The 15,858-nt window shown below is 51.0% G+C and overlaps 5 protein-coding genes across 5 annotated transcripts in view; 1 reads left to right on the top strand and 4 right to left on the bottom strand.

Moving 5' to 3' along the window:
• The window catches only part of M421DRAFT_56820 (HET-domain-containing protein), a gene marked incomplete at both ends in the record, with an annotated part of 4,619 nt that extends 2,463 nt beyond the window's left edge, over positions 1–2,156 (bottom strand). Inside the window, one exon of the mRNA XM_033595443.1 lies at positions 53–2,156. Coding sequence (XP_033451601.1) covers positions 53–2,156 — 2,104 coding nt within the window. The remainder of the gene's footprint in view (positions 1–52) is intronic.
• Positions 2,157–3,875: 1,719 nt separating this feature from the next.
• On the bottom strand, positions 3,876–5,464 carry M421DRAFT_90417 (uncharacterized protein; the record flags this gene model as incomplete). The annotated part of the gene is made up of 2 exons (XM_033597857.1): positions 3,876–4,103; positions 4,487–5,464. The coding sequence occupies 2 exons, from the start codon at positions 5,462–5,464 to the stop codon at positions 3,876–3,878; spliced, it is 1,206 nt and encodes a 401-aa protein (XP_033451600.1).
• A 2,108-nt stretch (positions 5,465–7,572) lies between these two features.
• On the top strand, positions 7,573–8,724 carry M421DRAFT_56747 (NAD(P)-binding protein; the record flags this gene model as incomplete). The annotated part of the gene is made up of 2 exons (XM_033595435.1): positions 7,573–7,720; positions 7,772–8,724. The coding sequence occupies 2 exons, from the start codon at positions 7,573–7,575 to the stop codon at positions 8,722–8,724; spliced, it is 1,101 nt and encodes a 366-aa protein (XP_033451599.1).
• Positions 8,725–8,771: 47 nt separating this feature from the next.
• Positions 8,772–10,936, bottom strand: M421DRAFT_345557 (multicopper oxidase). Its single transcript, XM_033589523.1, has 2 exons — positions 10,462–10,936; positions 8,772–10,413 (listed from the first exon to the last, which is right to left on the bottom strand). Exons 1-2 carry the CDS (start codon positions 10,691–10,693, stop codon positions 8,819–8,821), a joined length of 1,827 nt encoding a protein of 608 aa, XP_033451598.1. The 5' UTR covers positions 10,694–10,936; the 3' UTR covers positions 8,772–8,818.
• A 3,546-nt stretch (positions 10,937–14,482) lies between these two features.
• Positions 14,483–15,124, bottom strand: M421DRAFT_90413 (uncharacterized protein; the record flags this gene model as incomplete). Its single annotated transcript, XM_033597856.1, has 1 exon — positions 14,483–15,124. The coding sequence occupies one exon, from the start codon at positions 15,122–15,124 to the stop codon at positions 14,483–14,485; it is 642 nt and encodes a 213-aa protein (XP_033451597.1).
• Between the last annotated feature and the right edge of the window lie 734 nt (positions 15,125–15,858).

The following is a 15,858-nucleotide window of genomic DNA, read 5'->3' as shown; positions in this document are numbered from 1 at the left end:
GCCAGCGTCTGCCTGTGCATCACTTCTGCCTCCTCGTACTTGCCCTGCCTACCCAGCACTCCTGCCAAGTTGTTCATGCTGGCCAGCGTGGAGGGGTGCTCGCGCCCCAGCACTATCCTCCTTGTCTCCATTACTTGCATATGCAGCTCTTCGGCTCCCTTGTCTTGTCCATCACTGGACAGAGCCATGGCACAATTTTCTGCAAGATTCGATCTCTCCTCGTTATCATTCTTCCCACTATGCGACAGCGCACACTGCGCGTGCGGAAGCAGTCGTCTCCACTTACTTCTGTTACTGTGATCACTGTTTGGAAACACCTGGAGTAGCTGTGTGATTGCGTGTTGATTCCATTCTTGGAGCCGTTCCTGCACCTGCAGCTGTTCTCGTAAGGCGTGATGCACTAATTGGTGAACATCAAGCGCAGACTCGGCAGGGCGCCTAATGATGAGCGCATACCTGTCAAGTATCTTGACGGCGTCTTCACGAGCCTGCGGCGAAGCTGCCTCTAGGAGATCGAGCGAGATGTCCTTTCGATCTACGCATGCAGCAAAATAAAGATATTTTGCAGCAACAGCGTTGCCCTGCTGGACTTGGCCTATAGAGAGAGATACTGTAGCAGCTACAGTGTTTCTGAGACCAGGTTCCTGCTGCTCACCTTCGGACGAGTTACTGCTGTACTTGAGAGCTGCTTCTTTGTGCTCGTTTAGCTGTGCTCGGTATTGCTGCGCTGTCATATTGCTTGCGTTCATGCACGCCGCCGCTTGCGCGACTGCTAAAGGCAGGTACAATAGCTCTCTGAGCAAGTGCATAGCTTCCTGCTGCTTAGTTTCTGAAAGCGGTGTTGTCAAGCGACTTTGTAGCATCCTCAGCGCGGTGTCTGGCGTTAGCTCATCCAGCGCTATCACGTTTTGTGGAGCAATCGCCTTTAATATATCGCTCTCTGTTGTTGTGAAGACGACAGAACACAGCTTGGAGTGCGGCAAAAACTCGACCAGGTCTGCAGCCTCTGTAGACGAGTCACTACGCTGTGCAGCTATGCCCTCGGCGTTGTCAAAAATCAGCAAACATCGCCGTGCACTCAACTCTGCCATACAACGTTTTACGACCTGCTTTATGTCTGCCTGGCCATCGTCGCAACCAGGAATGCTGAGCTTCTGCGCAACGCTTGCATACGACTGGTAGAGGCTGTCTGTGTCGCTAGCATCCATCCAAAAGACTGAGCAGTCCTTGTCGTCTAGTCTTGTTCTGTAAGCAGCCTCGAGCGCAAGCTGCGACTTGCCTGTTCCGCCCGGGCCAACAACTGCTAGCGTAGTGGTGGTCTGTTCGTTGCTGAAGAGCGACGCTTGTAGTTTTGCAAGCTGTGACTCGCGGCCCACGAAAAGCTTGTTTCGTGAGAACGGAATGATTGATGGTGCACTACTGCCGACTCCCTCTAGTTCAGCGTGCAGTCTTCTCAATGCGCTCTCCTTTCCTTCTCTATATGGCGTAGGCATAGAGACGTCAAGAACTCCAAGCAGACAGTACACAATGTCTTCTTCTTCAGTTGTTGTGCGATTCTCCGCCCACCGCATTCGTTCAGATGTGCTGAACTGGTCTAAAGGACAGTTGCGCAGTGCTGCAAGCGGGATGCCGGTGCGATCGTGTAGTAGTTGATCAAGTGACGCTTTGTCGCCTATGCGCTGTCCTTCGCGCGAGAAGAACTCGACTGACACTGGCGCAATCATCTCCTGAAGCGTCCATCCTCGCTTGAACCAGTCGCTCCCCCGAAACAATGCCTCCCAGCTGCTGCGCTGGGACGCCTCTGTCGCAGAAGCCACTGAAACATCTGACAGAAAGACGTAGCATCGAGCCGCGTTACTATACCACTTAAACATCGAGTTGATCGCCATCGAGCGCTCGCGATTGTTCCATTTGTCGATGCAGCATGTGTCGACCCAGAAGTACTGCAGCTGGTCCCGGGCCGCCTGCTTGGCACAAAACCTGAGCTTCTGGTAGCCTTCTTTCTTCTCCTTGTAGCGTCCAGACAATGATATGTCTTCAAAAAGGGCTTCGGAGTCGCTCCATCGGTGCGACAGGATAGCGTAGGGCGGGATCGGCTTGCCGCTAAAGTCTTCCGAGATCAGTCTGTCCAGTGAGTCGAAATGGAGAAGACGCATGGCGCTTGCAGCTTGGTGTTTGGCCTGGGAAAGGAGAAGCGAAGATAATTATGAGGTGAACGAGTTGGTTTTGTCGAACAAAGAGGGCAGCCTGGTGAGGCATTGCATGCAGCCAGGCTGAAGGTGCTGGCTGTATTACCGGTAAGCGCATGGCGTCCTGCACTTACCCCGCTTCGTCTCTGCGCTGAGGTAGTGTTTGCCTTGTAGGCTCATCTGGAGGGGCCCACACGTAGGCATAGTACCAGCAGATAGAGAAAATCTAAGGAGATTGTCATTGTAGCGTCTCGCCTGGTTGTGTACGACGAGAGCGAGCAGGTCTGGGGAAACGGCTGCCTGCACAGCCAGTAATAAGAGCTGCCCAAGGCGAGGTGATCAGTAGAGGACGCGTTTAACAATCTTGCCTTTTACGCGGAGAATCTGCTAGGATGCATACTCCTTACCTTAGATTTAACTTTCAAGGCTCCAGTCTAAAACTCTGCTGTCTTAGCTTGTTTTCTAGCCTACTAAGTTCTTCCTAGACACATCTTGTTGCGAGCTAACCAGGGGGTGTTAGACAGGTATTAGGTGACAGTACTAACAGAATAAGCGACAGCATATTTAACAGTGCAGTTTTCGGCATTAGAATCTGATGCGGTAGAAGAACGAGAGCTACAGAATCAATAAACGCTGGACCTGTCAGTTTACAGGCGTCGTGAAAGCGAACTGAGAACCTGAAAGAAAAGGTGTCCTGTAACACTGTGTGTCCTGGCACCTAGGGGTCGACATTACACTTGACAGTAGTGCTTTACGCACACAACGTACCTAGAGCAGTGTGGTAGAGCGGAGCCGCAAACTCACAAGTCCCTCTCTTCACGCGTCCATAGTATCCCACGGGAGGTCAGGGACCGGGGGCAACGCAGCAACGTTAGTTTATACTACTACTACCCTCAAATCTCAAACCAGCTCCACACGTCTCTCTCTCTTCTAGTAACCTCGTACGTAATGACGACCCGCAGTGTGTGTGCTGGGACGAGTTGGCGGGGTGTCTTTGCTTTAATTGCTGCTACAAGACACGAAAGAGAATGGGGAGGCGGAATGTACAGAGTGAGTGGGCGTGTACTGCCCGTATGATTGATTAGACGACGACAAGGATGATGGGAGCGACGACGAGGGCGGTTTATTCAAGAAGTCTTAGCGCGAAGGTTTGAATCCAGCCTAGACATACGCAGAGGCGTAACAGTGTCCCGACCCCTGAAACCACCGCTCGTGCGGTCGAGCTGCTGGATCGTGTGGTCGGAGAATTTGAGAAGCCGGTTGGGACACGAGTCGAATCCGTGAGGAATTGCACCTGAATTCCAGTCTGCATGCCATTTAGCCCAAGTACGGAGGATATGCTCGGATTTTCAGAGATCTCGCAGACAAGCATATGGCAGGTATGGTAAGGAGCGGCAGCGATGTAGTATTGTGTGTCATACTGGTACTTGAACATCAAATAAGATTTGGCGGAAGCTGTTTTATACCGGATGACGTTACCTATGACTTTCCAAAGCCGCGATCGAGTAGAGAAAAAGTGAGGATTTATAGACTCAGTCAGTAACTACCTGCAGACTTTTCTCATTTCTCAAGGTACAGTCAAAAATTCTGTCATTGGAAAGATGAAGTAATCTATGTCTGATTGAACGCTGACTCCAATAACGAATCGCTAAACCCATTACTAAATTTAAAGGCAAATACATGTGCCTACAAATCATCGTACTCATCGTAGTTCTCATCGAGCTCCACGCTCCGTGAAGCTTTGTCGACGAACCTCTCCTGCACAACGACATTCTCCACAGCCGCTTGGGCCATCTTAGCGACCCGCCCCACGACAAATGCAGCCTCGGCCTGCGAGGGCTCGAAAATTACCCCAGTCCTGAGCGCGGTATTAGTTTCTAGTACAGTCATCTCGACAAAAGGATTGGTCAGAGTCTAAGCGACGATATCAGACACGGGCTGAGTGGCCACTGGGGCGACCGTAAACTTAGCGTCACCCTCCAGTTTCTGAACGATCTGAGCCTGCTCCACGACGTGAGCGGTGGTAGATTCAACGCCGTAGGAAGGCGAATCAATTAAGGCCCGAGCGGATGCGCTCAGATAGGATGCCGTTTGAGTATTCTCGGCTTCGTGTTCGGGTGCAACCTCGGTGTTTCACTCATCGCCTTCGGGAAGAAGAAGCTGGTCAGCCATCGTGAGTGCGGGCTCCACTGACTGTACAGCGTCGGCCTTTGAATTCCGTCCGTGGTGATACTATTCGATGTAACATCGGCACGAGCGGTCATGAAAGCTTCCTGCTCTTTAGTAAAGCCGCTCACCTGGCCTCTACGAAACCTTGGCAGCTTCTTAACACCGGCAGCCTCGCTCATTTTTCCGGTTGGCTTCTCTACCGCACTGGTCTTGTGCTTGCGAGGCTTTGATCCCTCGTTTCCACCTGTTTCGGCGCCCTTTTTAGCGTCCCTGGATGTCTGTGCGGCAGACTTCTTCGCAGCCTTCTCATTATTTTTCTTCTCTTGAGTCCATGTTGCGTACAGATCTTCGAGGGGAATATCTTTCTTAGTGACCGGGGTGTCCTTTGTGGCAACAAGCACTGGTGCTTGGCCTAGGTTGTAAGTCGCCTTGTAAATGCGATACTCATGCTGGATGCTCTCTGCAAACCGCCCAATCGGATATGCACCCCTTTTCTGCCTCTCTGAAGGACAAACGCGGTAGTTAAAGATCTTGGCTGCTGACAACAAAGAGATGTCGGGTTTTTCGCGAAAGATAGTGGCCAGTTGTTCGCGCTCGTCGTTGGACCAAGGCTCTTCATGGGAGTTTTTCTTAATCTGATACTGTATGGCTTTGTTTGCTACATTCAACGCGCTTGGATTAGTCCAGTATGGCATTCCGTGGTGGCAAATGTACGTTATTGGGTCACGTTTGGGCTCTTGCTCGTTGGGCTTGGAGCCCTTGGTCCGCAGGTTCATCAGCTGGATGAAAAGATAATTCACCTGATCGTATCCTTCAATGAACCGGTCACCGTGCTTGACAAGAATGGCGCCCTTCAGGTCTTGCCACAAGGGCGGCAGGACAGCACCGTTGCTTTCGTGGGCCGAGGGCCGGTCAACGTTAGGTGCTTCGCTATTCGGTCGCGGGATTATACCCCGGTGCCGCTCGCATTCAGGAATGGGCTGCTCGGCTATCGCAGGTCTCCATGGGGTAAAGCCTTTGCTAGCTCTCGAAGGTTCCTTCTTCGCTTTCTGCCCGACCTCATCCGCGTATTTTGACTCGGCTGGCGAAGCGGTCGATTCGGCCATGTGAGTGCATGCATACAGAGAATCTAGAGCTTCGGGCTGGGGGCTCTGTGTTCCGGGAACGCTTTCGTCCGCAGTGTGCTCTTGCTGGGGTTCCTGAGCAATGGGTATCGTCTCAGCCTCGTCCAACTTCGGCTTCTTGGCTTAATGGTGCTCTCCGATAGGAGAGGAGGATGCTGAACGTTTCGACATGACTTCGACTGTGCTATGGAGGCTTTTGTGCCAAACCGAGTGAGGATTGTCTTTCAGCAGACCGAGATTGACATCATGTCGGAGAAGCTGCGTGACTGTAACCTGACGATCATCGCAGTGACTGGCTCTGCAACATTATAAGCAGTCCGCGTAGACGAAAGGCGCAAGTTTCAACTAACGTTTCCGCTTTGCGGACAAAGACACAGCTCCCTCCAGAATTTGCAACTTGATGAGAATATCAGGTCAGAGATTGCGGTCACCCAGCTGGCACTGCAGAGACGGTAACTATGACAGGCGACGAAGCCTTGAGGCTGAGGAGTATGTTGGAGGAGCTGGAAAAGTCGACCAGCATTGACACACGCATTGACGGCGAGACCTATGTTGGGCTGGTGAGGCGACTTGACGAAGATGGAAAGGCGACTGAGGCGACGAAGACAATGCTGATTGAGCTGGCGTCGAGCTTTACGGAAGGGACCGCTGATGGAGCACCAGCAACGTCTCAGGATCATTCAGGCCAGACCACATTTGGCGCTTACAACTCTGATATCCAGTCTCGAGTGATCAGTGGCGGGGTGCATGGCGCGCAATTTGGGGCCAGGTGAGTGAGTAGACAATCGCGGTACAACAGGAGCTCGAGAATCGATTTGGGGTGCCTCTTTCTGCGTAGTTCGTTGAAGCTGTTGACGTAACTGCTTTACTGAGAGTACAGTGCTCACGGCGTGCTCACATCGTAACTTCCAAAGCTCTTTACCTTACCCTTTTTGTCCAGGCAACATGCCACAGCCATTCGATGAAGTGAGCAAGTTTTTCCGCGTCGCTAGTTAACATATTGGAAGAGAAACCAATACGCGCTCGTCCATTTGCGCTGACCTTGGAGGAGACCCACGAAGCCGCTCTGCCGGAAACGAAAATCTTTTAACGCGCTTGCAACGCTCGTCTAGCCGGCCATGAACAGATCGTGCTCGGACACCAAGATGGACAGGAGGTACACTGCAACCTCCTTAACGGCTCTAGATGGCAGATGCTTGTCATGCTGATTGCGTCAACTCTCAGGGCAGAATGCGTCCAACATGGTACACATCCTTCTTCGTCGCGCACAAGAAACATGCTCGTAATGGCAGCCTAGATTTGGCGCTGCCCCTGGCTCGCAGTTCTTGGCCTGACCCGATCCAATCGTTGTTCGACGCTAGTCTGCATGTCGATAATGCGGTGCTGGGAATTCCTATTGTTTCTGCCATGAGCAACTTTCAATTTTCCTGCAAAGGGCAGTCGTGATCATGCGACGCGACTTTTCATCGCGCTCCTCTTACAGCCCAGCCCCTCTCTCATCGCAACTCTCGGGAAACATAGCCTACTTTAATATTGTTAGTCACAGCCGTCCTATCAAATTTGAAGCCGGCCGCGCAGTTGAGCCGTGTAAGGTTTGTGGTGTGGTGTTCTCGACTTCAAAAGCGCTTGCCCACGGATGATGGCACCCGAGTGGTTATCTCGACCTCGGCCGCTTCGGGCTATCCCGGCCAAGTGACGTCTGGAACCGATGCTTGCCAGCACCACAAATGAGTATATGTCATGGGCTTCCCCACACGCGGGGCTTTTAAACCCGCTGTCAGGTTGTTTTGAGGTTGACATTCCTGGTTCGGCGACTTGCACCCGAAGACGATTACAGATTGAACGATACAGTCGCACACTTAAGATGCCGACACCGCCGTTTTCGCAGGATCGCCGAGACTGGCTCAGCGAGGTTTCTGGATTGTTCGCTAGCAAGAAGAGGCCAATTGCAAAGAATCAACTGAAAAGCACAAACTCGCTTCCGCTCACAACTTCGTCCTTGGGCTCGTTTCGGTCTACCTCGACTTACTCGATCATTGGCAAATTGCGGAATTGAAGAACCCTACGCGCCAAACCATCGAGTGATCAAGATGGCACCTCAGAAGATCAAGCAATGGAAGTCAGGCCAGAACGGCTTGGACAAGCTGTACATGGAAGAAGCGGAAATCCCAACGCCCGGCGAGGATGAAGTGCTCGTTGAGATCCGTTCCGTCTCCTTGAACTACAGAGACACAGAGGGTGAGTAGACAGATATAAGTGTTTGCGCGAGCAAGCTCTGACAACACTCAGTATGCATGGGCCTATACAACCACCACAAGCATGTCAAGCAGCCCCCGGCCGTAGTCCCCGGCAGCGACATGTGCGGCATCGTCGTCGCAGTCGGCCCCTCGTCAAACACCAGTGACCCCTACAAATCCCCCGATTTCGTCCTCAAAGAAGGCGACCGCGTTGTGTCGACTTTTGCGCAAACCCACATCACCGGCCAAGTGCAAGCGCGTGACCTGACCAACGGCCTCGGCAGTCCACTCCCCGGCGTCCTCACACAATACCGCATCTTCCCTACACACGGCCTGCTGAAGGTGCCTAAGTATCTCTCCTTCGACGAAGCGGCGTGCTTGCCTATTGCGGCGGTCACGGCATGGATGAGTCTGAACTGTATGCGTCCCAACGGCGACATAATCGGTGTCGGCGAGACAGTCGTGTGCCAGGGCACAGGAGGAGTTTCGATTTCCGCTGCACAGATTGCCAGCGCGGCGGGCGCAGATGTCATCGTGACGTCCTCGTCTGACGAGAAGCTGGAGAAGGCGAAGCAGCTCGGCGCAAAGCAGGTCATCAACTACCGCAACACACCTGAGTGGGACGATGAAGTTTTGAGGTTGACGAGCGACCGCGGCGCAGATGTCGTCATTGAAGTTGGCGGTGCGCAGACATTGCGAAAGTCTTTCGAGGCCGTGCGTTTCGGCGGATTGATTGCGTGTATCGGCTATCTGTCCGGCAAGCAGGATGCGGAGGGTGATAGGACGAACACCAATTTGCTGTGCTTGAAGAGGAATGTCACGCTCAAGGGCATCATTAATGGTCCTAGGGACGAGTTTGCACGCATGCTGAAGTTCTATGAGGACAAACAGATTCATCCTGTTGTTGACAAGGTGTTTAAGTTTGATGAGGCGGACAAGGCCCTGCAGTATCTGTTTACGGGTGGCCACTTTGGAAAGGTTGTTGTCATGGTCAAGGAGGAGTGAATATGGTGCTAGTCAACAGGCAGCTTCAACATTATCAATACGAACATTGTGATAATTCGTTACACATGACGCGCTAGCAAAGAGCCGTGCTTCCTCAGTTTTTGTACTCATCTGGCACATACGGCCACTCATTCGTCCCGTCCAATATGATCACCGCCATACCCCCATTCAAATGACTCTGGATATGACAATGCAACAGCCAAGCACCAGGATTCTCGACCTTATACCTGACCGCCAGCCATGTCGGCTTATCAGCAGATGGTGGCGTGACGAATCCATCCCTGTAGCTCGGGTTCACCAGATTGAACGATTCAGGTTGAGCAGTAGCAGCTTCGGCTACCGTACGTCCAGGGAATGGGCCGGTGCCTGCACCAAGAATGAACGCTTTGTTGCCGTGCTTGTGGATGGGGTGGGGTGGCTGCTGCAGATTTGGAACGAGGAAGACGAGATCGACCCACGTGTTGTTCTGCGTCACAATGGTAATGTTGTTGTCTCCGCTCTCGAGAATTGGGAGGGAGTACAGAACTGGTGCTGCGTTGTCCAGAATCACGGGCGAAAATGGAGTAGCGTTGAGCGCCCAGGTGTAGCTGTTGCCAACGTTGCCAGTCGTAAGGAAGAAGGTCTGCGCTGGCTTGGGTGCGGGCTGAGGGAACTGAGGTGGGAACGGCGTGGTACTTGCATGGTCTAGCACAGTTACGTTGGCAGAAATCGGATTTCCGGCACGGTCAGTGTAAGGTGTTGACGTGAGTTGCAAGCCGGTGGAGTTGGTGTATGGTCCGTGAGAGATTTCGTACTCATCATGGCCTTTAGAATAGGAGAAGACAGCCATGGTGTCGATGAGTTGGGCGAGAGCGAGGGATGCGATGCGAATACCGAATTCGTTCTTTTCGCCAGGATTGGTAAGCTCAACGAATACAGAGTAGCGATCTCCATTCGCGACCGTGAGGACGTCGATCTTGACGGGTTCGATGTAGTGCCCGTCTACGACAAAGACCCACAGCGGGTGTTCGTCAATGCTGAACGCGAAAGTATCGATGCCGGCTGAGGAAATGACATTGAGTGCAAGCCATTTCCTGTCATGTGGGACTTTGATGATTTCACGACTACCCTGAGTTGGCGTGCACACTTCGAAGACAGACTGTGGCAGAGCTGAAGGATTCAGCACTGAGTTGTTACCGAGAAGAATCTGGAAGAGAGCTGGTGGGAAGCAGCCCTTATCAGTCATTTCAAGACCTCCTAGTGTCAGCACTGGCGCGATACCGGGACTGGTGAATTTTGTTATTTCTTCTCGTGACCAGCAGTCTACAGCACCTTTGCCGTTGACGAGTAGCGAGTCCATACAGATAGCGCTCTCAAGACCAGACGCTAGCTGATCTGCCCACGTTTCTTCTGACGTTCGGTGGCGCCAGTCAGAGAGCAAGAGAGGAGCTGCACTGGCTTCAGCTTCTTCAAGTAATTCGACCTGTGCAGGGGCGATCTTATCGAAGGGCTTCGATAAACCAGCTTTGGGCTCGATGATGATAGGGCCATACGCGCCATCGTCAATCTGACCTCGACTGTGTGCGTGATAGAAGTAGCTGCCGTGTTGGTCGGCATGCCAATTGTACTTGAATGATTTCCCAGGTTGAATTTGTCGTTGTGTAAGCCCCGGAACACCGTCCGCCCAGGGCGTATTCGTTTGATGGATACCTAAGTGAGTCAGCTATGCACATCATTCTGACATTGTGGAAGACGTACCATGGAAATGAATACTTGAGTTGAATGACATGCTATTCACAACCTCGATCTCTATCCAATCATCTTGCTGTAACTCTAGGAGGGGGCCCGGGTATTGGCCATTGATGAAGATCATGTCCCTTGTGTAGCCATCTGGAGATCCGGGTCCCCAGGTGAGCTCAAGCTTGAAGTGACCGTGACCAGCAAGAGCTACAGCTGCAAGGGAAAGACACAAGGTAAAAACTGACAGCATCGTAGCGAGATTCTACACAGCAGTGTAACAGAAGAGAACAGCGCATGAGCACGGATGAGTTGCTTGTGCACAGCTCCCTCACGCTGACGGACGCCGTGCTTCTTGTACTTTGGCATCGCAACTACAGCCTCAGACCAAACAAATTATAGTAGTACCCATCACTCGTGGTCACGCTCCCTTGTCTGAAGCTGACGCGTGTCATATCGAAACAGGCGCCGGTGATCCTCCACCAAGAGACTCGGCGTAAGGCTTGCGGCGTTGGAGCGAAGCCAGGCCTAATGTGAGGCCAGACATGCTGCATTGTGCTGATTTGGTAACACTATGTTGCCGTTGGCTGAAGTGCCGGGCTAGGTAAGCACTACCTCGGAACAGAAGCGCGTCTGGAAAATTAGAGTCAGCAGCTTCATGCCGGGCACTCGACCATTTCCTGTATTCTTGTTCAAGCTGATGACAGCTGCATGACGCACGTAAGAGTCCTGCTGTAAGTACATAGGGCTGTGGAGAACGCCATAAGGCTGAGGGTCTCAGCAAGGCCACCTGCCAGCACAACGAACAAAGTTGCATCAATGTCGAATGACAAGGCCTATCAAATCGTGATGATGAATGGTTTTGGGCGTGACCAAGGTGTCTTCACCGCTCTGAGTAGGTAGATGAGGAAGCATGCTACAAACGCGAAAGGTGGAAATGGATTTATCGCCACGCTAGGTACTGTACCTACTTACCGGTAGGTACCGGTAAATAGCGATTTTTTGCTTTCTCATCACGACATCCATCAGCATGCTACCAAAGCGCCGTCAGTAACACCAGCTTTCCTTCCAATGAGCAGGTGCAAAAATTGCTTGATGCCGTACACCGTCTTTCTTCTGAGGTGTCATCAAGGATGACGCGCTCGCTGACGCTCAGCCGAAGTCGGGCCCGTGCTGCCAAGCAATCGAAGACACAGTCGAGCATGTGTCACGCATCAGCACCACTTCGACATGAATATCGTCACGGGACGAGTGGCTCTACTCGTTGGCATCGCTCTGTCCATCTCTTGTCGACGTTTGGCAGAACACTACGTAGGTGAGGAGAGCGGACAGGAGCTAACGTTGACCGTAACGGGGCATCGAAAAGCTACCTTAGATGAAATACAGACGCCCTTCTTTGCTTGTGACAAGCCCAGTAACTCGATGCATGGATTCATTACAGCATTAATGTTACAAAGAGGCTGGGCCGGCATCTGGTAACCCAGATTGTTGAGTGGCGCCCATCCTTCGAATCCGCAACGACATTCTGCACGGTCAGCTTGCAAAGTGACCATTCTTCTAGCCTGGCTTCTTACTGACTATGTCCGTGATAGTTCGACACTTGAAGTAGTACACGGAGTCCTGTACCACATTTCAACTATCGATACCTGAAACCCGACGTCGTCGACCTCTTGCGGCACTCCACAATGCGGTGTCCCCAGATCATGCATGCATCTGGCTCACTAAGTCCAGTAAATATCATTTATAGATAAAAAGTGGCAAAATGAAGAAACTACACTTACGCCCCTGAATAGGCTACTTATACAAGGCTTATTCTCTGCGGCAGATTCCAATTAGTTATTGCCTATGAGGTTGGTTCACTCTGATAGCGTGACAACCAATGAGGGTGTTCCGATGCACACTGCATATTTATGAGACATTGCAACGCGGGTTGAGCCAAACACATACGTAGAGAGCAACAACAGCTCAAACAAAAGGGAACAATTTATTGAAGTACGTTGTAGACGGCCAATCATATTCTCGCCATAGACAGACTCCTTGATTTAAGTCATTCTTTCAATTTCTTTGACTATGGACATTGTAGTGTTGAGACGTGACGGTCCTTTCGTCAGCGTATTATATGCCTCGAAGCAGTGATCGTGATCGATCAGAGCCCTAAGGGCACTATTGTACTTCTCTACCCAGCCTAGATCATCTGGGACCACGTCTAACTCCGGCTTGGAAAATCATCCATCGTGCAAGGTGATTATTCGTGCCTACCTCAGGCTTACTGAAGATAACGTTCATCTCCCACGGCAAACCACCATCCCTTGTCCATGCGTGAGAGTGAGTCTCGGTCGGGATCTCAGCCCAGTGCTTCTATAGTCGATCTATAGGTATCATACATTTATCTGGATCTTGCCAGATGTAGAAATGGGTAATTCCCGTTATCGTAACGTCTGTGTTGTAATTCAGTTGTCTTAGCTATTCTTGAAATGCGTAGGTGATGTAAAAGTCGAAACATTGCCGTCGGGATTTCTCTTGAACCTGATGTTGATCGATTACCTTATCACATGGCAAGTGTACAGGACATTGTGTTTGTGAGATAGGCAAGCACTGGAGCATTAAGTGTAGGCCCACCGGAGTTGATCCTAGCCACGACTTCCCCGAGCTATGAGCGCCGAGCTCCGGAGTATTGCTACTTTGCTTTCGCTTATCCAATATTGACGATGCATTCATCGTCAGCACCGTCGACATGTTTGTGAAGCATCAAGCAGATTTCCACCTGCGCAAAGGCCTGGCTGGCCAGAAGTGGTGGCGCACCAATTTTGCCCGCAGCGATCGGCATCTTGGGCGTCAACTTGCGATTAGAGACAACAAGAGACTATTCTGTTACAACAAACGGTATGTCTGTTCCCTGGACAACAATGAATTGAGCTAATGAGGTCCTTGGCGTACTTCATTTCGATCAGGTCACTGGGGGTGCAATCAACCAGCCGACGGGTCCGATCGGTAGAGCATTAGGTCTTAGTATCACCACTGCACTGCGAATTGATGCCATGGAAAAGCATCAAAGCAACGATCACGCAGACTCTAATTTTATTGAATGGCGGCTACCTGGTACAACTCTTGACTATGGATTTTCTGGCAGTGGATATGTGTGTCACTTTAAAGGGTTGGGCAATGTCGGCAAGATTAAGCACGGGGTCAGTGAGGAAGAAGTGGTAGTTCGTTTCCTGCAATAAGCAAGCGTTGTCTTGAATATGTCTTTAGCGTATCGTCTTTCTAAATAGAGAAGTCCTACTCCAACTACTTCCTAGGTCCACTAGCAAAGATCAGGAGCTTAGGATGATGGCCAGTCATCGGATTTCCCCTTCTCTGCCGCATCAGCGACCATAACGTCGCCACCGGTTCCATTACTATCCACCTCGTCGGTTTCTATAACCTCCTCAGACACATCTGCGATCTCGATTGCTTGCACGGGTTATATCTCACTATGTGGGAAAATTTCCCCCCACCGATCTGCTCTCGCATCTTGTAGACTCGTTGTTTAAATTGCCTTATAAGAGGGTCACGGGATATTTGAACATCCACGGCGCCAACAGACCGTAACGTACTTGTATCATGTTTCTGATAGTCGCTGTTAATGCTGTCCGTTATTGTTGCGATGCAAGTCGGTCCGACAGGCCTCGATCGTCACCTCCGTTGACTACCTTGGACTAGCACGTCTCAGGGCATGTATATATGGTCGCCTCCTAGCTAGCAAGCAACTCAGCGCAGTTTTCCATCGATATACAGCGGCTACGTTTGCAGCAACAGTTATACGTGAGACAAAGTCTCTGAAACTCTGGCCCTTCGGCGGAAACTCTTGCACGCCATGGTCCCTGCACCGCTTGTTGATGATGCCATATATTTTGCTTTTCTCTGTGTTGGACCACGGCGATCTCTTGATACTTGGCTCGTACATGGAGTTGTGGTCCCTGTTGAACGATCGCAGTTTTCTGTTGTACCAAGTTCTTCAGTGACGATCGTTGGGATTGACTGGGATCTAAGTCTCAGCCGGCTATTCAGACCGTGCTTTATATCTATTAATATCGGTGCGAAAAACTCGAAAGCGGGCCTTGAACGTCCAGACTTCTTCGTCCCTTTTCCATGAGTGCCAATCCTGACTCGATCTGATCCATTTCTTGCCTTCGACTGGATTCGGGACGACATGGTCATCCGCGTTAAGGTGAACGTATGTTGCATCATCCTCAGTGGCCGATCTCGGTCTATAATCGGGCATCATATCGACCTGTAAGTATGGGTTCTGCCAATTGAACAGTTTTATATTGAAGCGAGCCTCCGTGGTGTTGCTTTTAGTTACGGAGAAGATCTCGTTGTCGTCTTTTGGCAAATGTACGCCCTCATCCGAGTCTGCATCAATCGTAGATCTGGGCATATTGAAGACGGTATCATCTCCTTCTAGAGAGATCGCCGCCCTTATTCTCGTACTCCGTCGCGTAGCCAATTTAGCAGTGGGAGCAAGAGCACTTTGACCCTTCCTGGATGCTTGATGCCGCTCACTCACAGCGGTTCTAGCAATCTCTCGAGAGTCTGATGGCAGCACTGAATACTGTTGCTCGACCATTGCATTGAGGATCTGCTGAAGTTTCTCATTGCCATCATCGAACGGAACTTCGTACGCGTATCCGCTGGGTGTCATCTGCTGCTTCCCGTAGTCTTCCAGGCTCTTTTTGGTGATGCTAAGATATAGGATCTCGAATTTGTCGCGGATTTCAAGCTTTCTCAACTACTTTTGCTTTAGAGCCCACATGAGAGCAGGAACATAATTGTTTCGAAACACCACTACCTCTTTGTGCGTGCGCTGTCCCCGGAAAACTGGGTATGTACGGAAATGAGAGCTGAACCGAAGATAGAGCGTAGCTTCGTTCAACCAAACCATAGTATTGGATTGAAGCCTGGTAGCGGCGAGAAGCAGCTGGTGGTGGATCTGTAGCCATAACCGCTCTTCATTATGTAAGACTCAGCGTTGCCAACTGGAGGTAGTACTGGAATCTACGGCTACGGTGTACTGCAGTAGGCAACAGTAAGCAGCGGTAATTATATTGAGCCGCAGCCATACAGGAAGTAGCTGTAGATTGAGGCGTAGTACGGCAGTACTACGCCGAAATTTAGTGTTTATTTTAAAGTACAATTATTAGGGTTCTAAAGCTAGGAATAGAGCCTGTTAGCTCTATTGTGTTAATACCTACCTTTATAGCAGTAATGATAGCATTTCTTTGTACATTTACAAGTTCAAATCACACTCTAAGCACTTTCTAATTATCTTTGCCTTTTAGCTTTGTCACGAGCACAGCAATAGTGCAGCACTACGCCAATCACGGCTATCTACGCCTACTGTCCGTATGCCATACATTCTACGTAGGTTTCGGGACG

This window comes from Didymella exigua (assembly GCF_010094145.1).
Source record: "Didymella exigua CBS 183.55 unplaced genomic scaffold M421scaffold_6, whole genome shotgun sequence".
NCBI lineage: Eukaryota > Fungi > Ascomycota > Dothideomycetes > Pleosporales > Didymellaceae > Didymella > Didymella exigua.
Note: the sequence above shows the minus strand (reverse complement) of the source record. Positions and strands in the feature narration are given on the sequence as shown.

Bases quoted from the DNA above. Each gene is read 5' to 3' on its own strand.
- M421DRAFT_345557 (XM_033589523.1), bottom strand. From the start codon at position 10,693: ATGCTGTCAGTTTTTACCTTGTGTCTTTCCCTTGCAGCTGTAGCTCTT. The intron at 10,414-10,461 runs GTACGTCTTCCA...TGACTCACTTAG, and splicing joins CTCAAGTATTCATTTCCATG to GTATCCATCAAACGAATACG.